This window comes from Aethalodelphis obliquidens, unplaced genomic scaffold (assembly GCF_003676395.1).
Source record: "Aethalodelphis obliquidens isolate GAN/ISIS:26980383/991018 unplaced genomic scaffold, ASM367639v1 scaffold26, whole genome shotgun sequence".
NCBI classification, from domain to species: domain Eukaryota; kingdom Metazoa; phylum Chordata; class Mammalia; order Artiodactyla; family Delphinidae; genus Aethalodelphis; species Aethalodelphis obliquidens.
Window position 1 is genome coordinate 12,129,676 of NW_020837970.1, and position 12,396 is coordinate 12,142,071.

General features: G+C 39.0%; 1 protein-coding gene across 2 annotated transcripts in view; it reads right to left on the reverse strand.

The window, feature by feature from the left end:
* CLPX (caseinolytic mitochondrial matrix peptidase chaperone subunit X) overlaps positions 1–11,734 on the reverse strand; it is a 37,313-nt gene extending 25,579 nt beyond the window's left edge. The window contains exons 1-3 of one of the 2 annotated variants that reach the window (XM_027123329.1): positions 11,459–11,734; positions 4,236–4,396; positions 2,463–2,580 (exon numbers count right to left, since the gene is read on the reverse strand). In XM_027123329.1, the coding sequence (XP_026979130.1) occupies positions 2,463–2,580; positions 4,236–4,396; positions 11,459–11,537 (358 nt within the window). In that variant the 5' untranslated portion in view covers positions 11,538–11,734. The remainder of the gene's footprint in view (positions 1–2,462; positions 2,581–4,235; positions 4,397–11,458) is intronic. The other variant, XM_027123328.1, reaches the window with a different exon arrangement.
* Positions 11,735–12,396: the final 662 nt, after the last annotated feature.

Sequence of the window (12,396 nt, forward strand, 5' to 3'; positions counted from 1 at the left end):
ACTAAGAAGCACATAAAAGAATAAAAACAAAAACAAACAAAAAGCACATAAAAAGATGTTTATGAACTAATAACTAATAAATGCAGATTCAAACAAAATGAATAACCCACGTTCAAACAACATTCTTTAGAACCAGGATGATCCAATTTTCAGTGAGTAGACACAGAAGATCCTCAGCATTCAAAAGGGATACATTCTGGAGAGACTTTTATTATGGGCCAGCAAAACCAAGGAAGAGGGCCTCACTGTTGGGGATTCTTTCTTCTATGCAGTACAGCTCCAGAGGAAAGGGACAGTATCATGCTCATCTGTGTATTTCCTGGGCCTAGCAGTGTCTGACTCAACAGATGCTTTGTAAGAATGTACTCTTGTTTTACTCTTTTCTTCCATATTCTCTACTCCCACATCTCCCTCCCTAATTATAATTCCCAAAGGAAACAGCCTTGAGTTGATTAGATAACACTAAAGTATAGTGTTTTTTATCTAGATAATCTCTAGGGAAGGTGGGAATCTGTACGTTAACAATCACCTTCAGTGATTAATACAACCTGGAAAGTTATGAAAACACTGTATAAAAAGAAAAATTTAATCTCAAGAGGAGCTAGTTTATCCCTAAAGAATTCCAGTTGGTACAAAGGACAGGAACTTCTGAATAGGAAAGGAATTTCTGAATAAGATATCTTCACTGCTCTATAACCTTGGATGAATTACTTAAACTTAATTTTAGCTACTTCATTTATAAAAATGAGGATATTCCCTGTTTTGGCAAAAATAAGATTGTGAGAATAAAATTATACATACTGACATTTATTAAATGTTAGTTTCTTTCCTTTTCTATTCTAGGAAATCATTTTTAGAGTAGAATTATAGGTCTATAAAGGTTGAAATCTTTCTTTGGGGAAAAAAATGGAAATTTTCTTGATTAAAACATGTAATATGACACTGCCAGTATGAACTGAGCAATCCTCAGACATTTTGGAATTTTACTATATGACACCAATGTGTTAAAAGTAAATGTTATTTAGAAGTTATATCATCCAATTCTACCACTTTCATTTTATGTTGCAATCCAAATTAATTTTCATTCATACTGATTCTTCTCTTTGATCTCTTACTAGGCAAAGCCACAAAGAGAACCTCATATAGAATGGTACCACTTTAAAGGTCTTTCCAAAATTGTAAAGATATGCTACATGTAATACATTTTCATATAGTGGCCAATTAATATTAATGATAGATGTGAAAATGTAACTGAAGTCTCAATATTTGAGTTAGAATATAGAGAATCCTCTCTAGTTAATCATCAGAAACTGAAACTTCTGCCAAGCCTGACCGTCAATCTTTTCACAATTGGATAGTATAGCAGGTACCATGGTAGTGCAAAGTAATTTACTCTTGAGTCATTACCATCAACTCTAATCATGTAGGAAATGATTTATCTGATTCATTAAATAAAATATCAGCAGTAGCATCTCTGCATTTCAGAAATAGTTACTGACACTAACAGCAAAAATAGGACTATTGGGGCTTCCCTGGTGGCGCAGTGGTTGGGAGTCCGCCTGCCGATGCAGGGGACACGGGTTCGTGCCCCGGTCCGGGAGGATCCCACGTGCCGCCGAGCGGCTGGGCCCGTGAGCCATGGCCGCTGAGCCTGCGCCTCTGGAGCCTGTGCTCCGCAACGGGAGAGGCCGCAGCAGTGAGAGGCCCGCGTACCGCAAAAAAAAAAAAAAAAAAAAATAGGACTATTGATGTCTTCCTTTTCTTAGTGTCTGAATCACTAATAATTATCAGACACTTCCTAGAACTGAGGACTTAGCACCTCTGGTAAGTACTCAGAAAGGGAAAATACCTTAATATTTGAATAACTGACAATCTCCAGCTATATGAGATGCTTAATAGGTATCTGAAGAACAAATACAGAATAAATAAGCCTTGCTTCTTCTACAGCTTAATGGTTACATACATGAAAAGCCACAAAATCCAAATTTAAAATAAACACATGTAAGCAAAATAAAGAAGCAAAGAGGGCTTCCCTGGTGGCGCAGTGGTTGAGAGTCTGCCTGCCGATGCAGGGGACATGCGTTCGTGCCCCGGTCCAGGAGGATCCCACATGCCGCAGAGCGGCTGGGCCCGTGAGCCATGGCCACTGAGCCTGCGTGCCCAGAGCGGGAGAGGCCACAACAGTGAGAGGCCCATGTACGGCAAAAAAAAAAAAGAGAGAAAAAAAAAAAAGCAGCAAAGAGTTTTCTTAAATTACCTTATACCACAGTGCAAAGCATTACTAGTCCAGGAGATTTTTAGTATCCGGTGAACGTAAAAGACTAACGTAAGTTCAGGAAGAAAATAATTCTAGTTTATATAATGTATGTATTTGTAATGTATATGTTTATACAATGTATATAATGCAAGTAACGACTTACAGAAAAGGCAGGGAAAAAGAAGAACAATAGAAGAATACTTACACACAAAGGTCTCTACGTGTGTGCACAAGTCTCCACATTTAGGACAGCGAAGCTGGTTTCCACCTTTCCCAGAATTCCCAGAGCCTGACTTCTTACTGCTTCCCTCACTTGCTGATTTCTAATGTTGTGGAAGAAAAAAAAAAAAGGAAGAGTCAATTATTACTTTCAGGCAACCACCATGTAACTTAAGTATAAACAATATTGTTTGTAATCTTATAATGTTTACAATTTTTAGAATGGAATTATTAGTATAATTTATATCTCTATTGTCACTGGTGTAAAAACAATAAAATCAGTTCTAGTAAACACATATATTTACTGCACTCCTTCTTTACATGGTATGTGCCAGCATGTATAATTAGCTTTTCTGCAATGACAATCAATAAACACTACGGGAAAAAAATCAATAAGCACTAGTAAATTAAAAAAAGTTACTATAGGTAAAAAACTACATTTCAATGAAATTGAATCAGGAGTTATTATCTTGGCAAGTAGTGACTCAACTTTCTTGAATCTAACTTTTATCATCTCTAAAATGGGGATAATTTCACCTACTTTAGAGGGTCATTGTTAGGATTAAGTGTGGATATGAAAGCACCTAGCATTTTGTCTCACATATATTAATAATTCAAGTGTTGTCAAATTCACATAATAAAAAAAAATGATAACTCACTGACCTAATACAATCACCAATCATCTACTTGCTAGCTACAGAGTAGCCTAACATTAAGTCATACAGATATCTAAGATTTTGAGGTAGAGGATGAAGTAAGGTTTATACTATCATGAGTTGTAAGAACTGTGTGGAAGCAGAAAATGATGGTTATTCCCAATCCAACCAACCATGAGACTGACTACATAGATTATTTTTTTTATTGGAGTATAATTCCTTTAGAATGTTGTGTTAGTTTCTGCTGTACAATGAAATGAATCAGTTATATATATACATATACCCCCTCCCTCTTGGACCTCCCTCCCACCCTCCTCCATCTCACCCATCTAGGTGGTCACAGAACACTGAGCTGAGCTTCCTGTGCTTTACAGAATGTTCCCACTAGCTATCTATTTTATGCATAGTAGTGTATATACGTCAATCCTAATCTCCCAATTCGTCCCTCCCTCCTCTTCCCTGCCTGTGTCCACATGTCCGTTCTCTACGCCTTAATGAAGCTTCTTTACTGCTTTGGGGTGTTAGAAATTTTAGCTACTGCTTACTAAGTGCAATGCTTATCAAACTATTTTATGGCTCAGACTAATAACACAAAATAAAAATATGTAGGGACTTCCTTGGTGGCACAGTGGTTAGAATCCGCCTGCCAACGCAGGGGATACGGGTTCAATCCCTGGTCCAGGAAGATCCCACGTGCTGTGGAGCAACTAAGCCCGTGTGCCACAAGTTCGGATGCACTCTAGAGCCCAACTACTGAGCCCACAAGCCACAACTACTGAAGCCCGTACAACTAGTGCCTGTGCTCCGCAACAAGAGAAGCCACCGCAGTGAGAAGCTCACGCACCGCAAACAAAAGTAGCCCCCACTTGCTGCAACCAGAGAAAGCCCACGCGCAGCAACAAAGACGCAATGCAGCCAAAAAATAAATAAGTAAATAAATTTATTTTTTTTTAAATATGTAAAATTCTTCAGATCATTTTATATATTTCACATTTCCTACAGAAAACATACAAACCAATGAAATACAGAGTAGTAGTATTATATTTAATTGTTTAAATGAGGGAACTCAAATATGTGTATAGATGCCAATAAAGATAAAATACCTTATTTCCATCTCCAGAGCCATCTTTACTCATCCCATCTTTTGAAGCAAAGTATGCTGGTGTTTCTGTAAAGGCTCTAAAAGGAGCTCTTCGTAGAAGCTGAGTTTCAAAGGTCCCAAGCCTTCCTAAAACTGGTATATGAATGCGACCACAAGAAATACCTGAAAATACAATGAAATTTAGTCTACACATCAAATATTAACACACCTTCAATAAGTCCCCTGGGGACAAAAATCCCTCAAGCATAAAGGAGGTTGAAAAAGCTATAGTCTTCACAGCAGTAGTACAAACTGGTGACACCATCTTCAAAAACTGGACCGACCTGTGCTCTGGAAGTAAGGAAAGACCACCCAGGTCATAACAATGAATGGCTCTTTCAAAGTGTGAAAAATAAGCAGTTCAACATCTGCCTCACCTGTAGGGGAAAAAGGCCATTTATGTCCTATATTCTTATACTTCTTATATTATTTCTACCAATGAGAATAAACAATTGACATGAACTCATCTGTCTCTTTGGTTATATGGGGGTAATATCTGCAACAATGGCAACAAATTTCAAATGTTCTTTTAAAAGTTATGTGCTATTCATTAAATCATGTTTTAATAAAATATTTCAATCCTATAGAAAAGAGAAATATATTTCAATAAAAAAATATTGTGTAACCACCATCCAGCTTTCAAACATTTTAACCTTTTGCCATATTTGAAGTTAATTCTTAAAAAAGACATAGGTTAATCACTGACTTATTTGGCAAACTTTTTCTGTAAAAGACGAGGATAGTAAGTATTTTCAGCTTTGTGGGCCATATATGTAGTCTCAATCTCATTAATTCTCCCTGTAACATGAAAGCAAGTTTAAACAATATGTAAACACATGGGTGTGGCTGGATTTGTTCCATGGGGCCACTGTTTGCTGACTCCTGCTTTTTTCCATATAAATATGAAACAGGCCTCCGAATAAATTATAGTCAATGGCAAAAGAACCATACTCCCATAAGGCAGCATTTCCCAAGCTGGTCTTTAAAAGACTGTTCCCTACACAAGAAAATTGAATGGTCATACAATAGGTTAAACCAAATTCCATAGACTTCAGTACACTAGAGCTATTCAGAATCTTGCATAAGCTATAATGTACATTAACGAATCCCCAAAAAGGAAGTTTCCCAGCAGAGTGCTATTAGGAGGTAATAAACAACCAAGGGGTTAACACTGAGATAAATTTAAGAAACTGATTTTCCCTCCCTCATTTTATTCCCTGCAAAAGTCACAACTCAGGACTTAAATTTTCATTCCCACACCTGTTAGGGCTTTTAAAAGATCATGCACACATGTATATATTCCCTGGTGGCGCAGTGGTTGAGAGTCCGCCTGCCGATGCAGGGGACGCGGGTTTGTGCCCCAGTCTGGGAAGATCCCACATGCCGCGGAGCGGCTGGGCCCGTGAGCCATGGTCGCTGAGCCTGCGCGTCCGGAGCCTGTGCTCCGCAACGGGAGAGGCCACAACAGTGAGAGGCCCGCGTACCGCAAAAAAAAAAAATTATGTACATCAAACAATTCAAAACCAATTGCTTAATTATATACTGTTTTTTTAACGGCTCCCATTTTCCAACACAATTTTGTACACTGTTAGAACTAGTTTCTTTACTGTTAGAACTAGTTTCTTTACCTATCACCATAGGCCATCTCCAGTTCCACGAAGTACAAAAATGAACCCACCAAACTACTCAGGAAAGATACAAGTAAGAGGAAACAAATCTTCTCATTTCTATATAAATTCACAAAGAACACCAAAAAAGGATTATGACATCCCAGTCCCTAACCCAAAGAGTGTAAAATTTTGCTTAACACTATTAAGCTTGACTATTAATAAGGAAAAAAAAAAACCAACTACATTTGATGTTTTCCTTCCAAGAAACATCTTCAAAAGACATTTCAAATTTTCTCTGTAACAGTTCCATTTTTTGCAGTAAATTATGTTAGCTATTACTCTCTCATTAGAATGAGATCTAAGGTAGTTTATGAAATTTAAGCTAAACATTAATGTTTTTCCAAGGACATAATATGATTTAAAGACTATGTCAATCTAAAAAGCAAGTCTAGAAAAAGTCATGGAGGAGAGGATAGATGAAATCAAGAATGCAGAAAGTTGAATGCACCTTGACGCTGGCTGACAGGTATTTTGGGGTTCAGTGTTCTATTTTGTGTGTGCTTGAAAACATCCATTATAAGTTAATATGAAAGGTAGCATAATACAGTAATTTATTATAATCTATGTAACAAGGGTAACTTTTTTATTGAACCTTTATGATGTATTCACAAAGAAAACTACAATTGTAACAAGCTTTATGTGAGGCTATTTGTACTTGGATGTTTAGAACAAAACAGCCCTGAAGTATCAGATAGAGTGTATTATTTCCCACTTACAATACATCTTTTAAAATAGTATTTAACAATTTACAATATCTAGTATTATTAGAAAATAAGCTGAAAGGAAATTATCTTTGGGAATTTAAGAGAGAGAAAAATTATGAACATGATCCTTTTAAAATCTACTTGAATAGAAAGAAAAAGTGTCCTTCACCTTAAATAATTTATCAAGTAACATATGAAACCAATGCAACCATACAGTCACCACAGAAAATACTATCTGAGAAACGTGTTCATATCATTTAAAAATCTAAATTTAAGAATTTCTTTGCTGGCCCTGATGGTATGGTACTGGAGAGCTGTTTTAATATTCTACTGATATAATCTAAGGGCTACACCAACAAGACGCTGTAAATACTAAACCTCTGGGTCTCAAACTTGGGCATGCATTAGAATCACCTGGAGAACTTGTTAAACCACAGGCTGGAGGGGATTCTCCCTGGTTCTGATTCAGAAGGTATGAGGTGGGACCCAAGAATGCATTTCTAACAAGTTCCCAGATGATGCTGATGCTGCTGGTTTGAGGACCCCACTTTTTAAAACCACTGTACAAAACAATTTAAATGATCAGTCATGCACCAATCATATAAAATCCTCACAGAAATTATTGCAGCAACCCAATCAGTTTTTAACCCTTTTTTGTGCCCTCTGGCAGTCTGGTAAAGCCTATTCAGAATGTTTTTAAATGTACAGAATAAAATACATAACAAAGGAAACCAATTATCCTCAAGTAGTTATCAAAATATTTTTAAAATATTCTTTTTTTAACATCTTTATTGGAGTATAATTGCTTTACAATGGTGTGTTAGTTTCTGCTTTATAACAAAGTGAATCAGTTATACATATACATATGTCCCCTTAGCTCTTCCCTCTTCCATCTCTCTCCCTCCCACCCCTCTAGGTGGTCACAAAGCACGAGCTGATCTCCCTGTGCTGTGCGGCTGCTTCCCACTAGCTATCTATTTTACATTTGGTAGTGTATATATGTCCATGCCACTCTCTCACTTTGTCCCAGCTTACCCTTCCCACTCCCCATATCCTCAAGTCCATTCCCTAGTAGGTCTGTGTCTTTATTCCCGTCTTGCCCCTAGGTTCTTCATGACCACTTTTTTTTTTTAGATTCCATATATACGTGTTAGCATACGGTATTTGTTTTTCTCTTTAAAAATATTCTTCTTAACTAACAAAATTAAATAAGATCTAACAGCTTTTAATGTAACTACCATGATTTCAAAGTAGTGGAAAGTATAAACAATATTTTGAAATACCAGTAATGTAATGTGATATGAAAATATCTGTGTTTGATTGGTGACAAATCCACAGGTATTGCTAATACTACTGTGGTTTGCTGCCTACATTCGTAATTGAAGGAAATGCTATATTTCACTCAGATTAGTGAAAATAAAGTTCAAAGAACCTCTGAATTCTATCCCTGGGCCCTTTGGAAGCCTGTGAACCCAGGTGAAAAACCCCTAAAAGCCAAAAAGGGAAGTATTTATGGGAAGTATATTTCGAAAGAGTACTTGGCAGCAATGACAGAAGACAGTCAAGTTAAACTCCTTACAAAACTTCTGTCATAAGGATAAAGCTTTGAGTTTCAGAGCAGTTTTTTTTTAAAAATATATATTAGAATAAGGTACAATGATTTTAGGGCTATTAAGAACTTGGAGGGTAATTTATTCAATTTCTAAATACTTGACTTCCTATATTCAATCTTGAACTAAGCATTCTCCAAAAACGTACAAATGATTCAGCTTAAAAGATTAACCGATCTTTAATTTGCATTTTAGAAATAGAGCAAAAGAACTAATTAAAATTTAAAACTATATTTGTAGTGACAATATTTTAAGTGTATAACAACTAATGAAATGGCAAATTAAGTTAAATGCTCTCTTGAACACCAGTCCTCTAACCTCCAACACAAATTGGAAACAAAATTCAACAAAAACTCGCAAACAATGCTGGCAACTTAGTAGATGCTTATTGCTTTTAATAATCTCAAATTTTTATTTTATGCCCAAGTTATTACTTCAGGAATACTGCATACTTCTTAATAAAGAAAAATAACATCACTCCTATGATAGCTTTCCTCAAGTTTAAAAACGTTTGATAGGTTTTCACTAAAACTACTAGTCTGCTGGTCTGAAGATGAACATGCCCAAGAAAAGAGAAATGTTGATTAGGAAATAGTGTGCTATTCTAGAAATAAAGATGCTCTATCATTTACTCACTTTGTCATATTAATTTGTATTGGATTTAACTACGAGAGGGGGAGAGAGAGAGAGAGAGAGAGAGAGAGAGAATTAAAATCTAGCTAAAAAAAATTATGGATGCCCACCAACATGTTTGAGCATCTTCAAATCTTCATTTACACCCTCATGAGGTGACACCCTTTCAATGGACAAGAACAGAAAGCATCCAGAAATCAAGGGAGTTACACAGGAGCACACAATTCTCACAGCCAAATTCAAACCAAGTAATGTCACTCAGAATTTTTTAAATGGAATCAAACATTTCTGAATGCATATATTTAGAATGCAAACTGTTATATATGCAAAGTACATTTGAAAAAATATACATCAATATTGAAAACACCAGCAATTCAAGTAGAAAAAATATTTTAAAATTTTACTTTACTATAGGTTTCATATTCAAAGAGAATAGTGAAGAAAAACACATTAAATAGGATACACATAGCCCAACAGGAAAAGAAAACAGATCCAGTGTCTAGTATGACAATTTATCAAAATAATTTTTCAAACTACCGTTTAAAATTTTTAAAGTCTAACATGACAGATAAACCAATAGAAATAGAGAATAGCACTGTACTTCAGAGGAGCTCTGAAATCTCCCCTTTTATTCTTAATTCATTGTACAAATTTCCTGTTAGAAGACTATATTGATGAAACTATTTTTATTTGTTTAAATTATGTTGCTGAAATTCTTAACTCTGTACATAAGAATAATAAACTAGCTAAAGTTCAATTGTGATTTTTCTATCTTTCACCTCTCTTCCTCTTTCCAAGAATTCTAAATAAAAATAACCCTCTTCAAGGTTTTTCAGGCCTTAAAAAAATACATCTTTATATTCTTGTAGACTTATGTATACTTTTAGAGTTTCTACCATGGAAAACAAACATTTTATGTAAATCCATTTGCTGTTTCATTGTCATATAAAAATATTAAATTCTATAATGATATTGGGTAATGTCTCATATTTTAGATTTAATTTACTCCTTTACAGTGAAAATTATAGTTTGGTATTTCTGAAAACCTCTAGTAAACTTGTATTAACTGAGAAACAAATAGATAATTCCTAAATAAGTCATTCGTTTTTGCTGATTTATCTAATGATAGATTTAATTTTGAAAGATGTTGTTTTGAAAAGAAAAATAAACAAATAGCTGCACACTTCCTATAACTCACAGTTTTCAGGGACAATTGATAGAGACAAAGAATGTTGTCAAAGAAGCCTTCCCTGCCCAAGGAGAACACATACCTTATACAGGCCCAGAAACAATATTATTCTTTGTCTATTCCTCTAAACTCGAAGATGAGGACTTACTCACCCTTCCATCTCCAGCACCAAAGCAGGGCCTGACACATAGCGGGCCCTCAACAAATTTGTCAAATAAATGAATTTAAATATCTGTCAATTTCGAGTGTTTTGCAACTCATATTCCTGGAATAGGGATGTCTACTTGTTCAGGATTAACAATGTCCTGGGACTAAATTCACTCCTTTACATTTATGTACCATTTTACAAAATGCTTCTGCCCACACAACCTCATTGAATCCCTCTGTGAAATAAACTGTCGGAAAATAAATATTTAGTAAACTGTAAGAATTTTACAATGAAGCTAAAAATTCGGAAAAGGGAGCTGTTTTTTTCTAATCCAAAGATCATAAGCTGATAATCCAAAACAAAACGAATCTGTCTAGAAGTTAGTGATTATAACAGGATCTAGACTCTTTGTTTGCTATTCATAGATTTAGGGAAGAGAAAAATGGTTTCTTTTCCGGAATCTCTTGGCTGGGGTTGCCACTCTTTCACAGCTCCTGATAAACAGAAAGGACAGGTAAACAAGCGCCACCCTTAAAAAACTACTTGGGGCTGTCAAGTTAGGAAATCCGGCAAACGACTGACTCCCTGAGACACCTAAGCCCTTCAAAAACAATTTCTGTGGGAATTTCCATCTCTTCGGGCGCTTTGCTGCGGCCCCCGAAAAGTAGTGCGAGTCAGCTTTACGTCCCGGTGTGAGCGGCCGCACAACGACTGTGACACCGCGGCCCCCGCGCGGCCTGCGCCCGGGACGGCCCGCTCGGCGCCCCGCGGCCCCGGGGGGACCCCAACAGTGGCGGCTCCTCATCCGGGCCCTTCCCGCGGCCCACGACAGGCCCAAGGGGAACCCGGCCGGGCTCCGGAAGAGGAGCCGCAGCCAGGGGAGGCGGCAGTCACCTGCGGAGTGGGGTCTGGGGACACTTTTTAACCAACGGAGCACTGCGTGCCTCTTTCAGGGTTTCTGCGAAGCGACCACATTCTGGCCCCAAAGTCAGAGGGCCTGAAAGCGGGAGGGTGGGGGAGCCAGAGGGTTTCACTTCAAATGTGAGAACCAGCTGCTCCAGAGGTTGGCAGAGACCCATGCCACGGAGAAAGGGGGGGTTGCCAGGCGAAGCGCCGAGCACCTCCTCACATCCTCGGGGTGGGGGAGGCCTCTCGCCCTCCCCGGGGTCCCCGCCGCCCCCGGCCAGGCCACTGCTGGGTCAAGAGCTCAGGTGCGGGACTACTTCGTTACCTCTTGGCGCGGAGGCGAACGAGGAGCTGATGAGCCGCGCGGCTGTGGCGCCGCAAGTACAAGCGCCGCAGCCTGACATCTCCGCGGGGCCTAGGCTGGGGCTTCGCCCCCTGCCGCCCTCCGGGTCTCAGCAGCCGACTGCTACTCGCGGGGTTCGCTGGCTTGGCTCCGAACTCTCCTGTCGATTCTAGGCCCACTGCAGATATCACCCCCCTGGCAGCAATGCCTTCGCACTCTTCGTGCCCCACTGCCGTCTACTGAATAGACACCTAACATGCCCCCCCTCCACGTTCTCCTCCCCCCCGCACCCTCCCCGCCTATCGGGCCCAGGGGGGCTTGCGCGCGCCTGCGTCCTAGGCCTAGGGAGGGGGGCGTGGGCACGAGCCGCGCGTGCGTGAGACACAAACGTAGGCGAGGGGAAGGGGGCGGTGACCTGGGCGCCAATGAGCACGCTACGGCAGAAGGCCGATTTACCCCCGCCCCCACCAAATGAAGAACTACAAGTCCCGACCCACAATTCTTCCGGAAAGTCCCTTTATCCTAGCGTTGAAAAGTTTGCGATTGTAGCGGAGAGATGCATGCCGGGAGTTGTAGTTCCAGCTCGTAACCGTAAACTGGTCATTTTCTACTGGTGTCTGGGAAGGTCAAAGTGAGACCCGTGGCTTATCCGGTCGCAGGAGGAGTCTTGAAAGCGGCCGATTCTATAAGAATCGATAAGTTCCTCCCCTCGGGGGTTCCCCATCCTGTGTTCCTTATCTTTTCCTTATCTTTGCTTTCCTGACTTGCGACCTGGAAGTGGCGGTATTTTTTACGAAGTTCCTCAAGCAACAGCTGTTGGATGACAACTCTCTTTCCTTGTTTTTTCAAGCCTAGTGGTGATGACTCTTCAGGTCGTTGCTAGTCCCTGGGTGCTTTACAATCCTTTGTCCGTTCCCTTA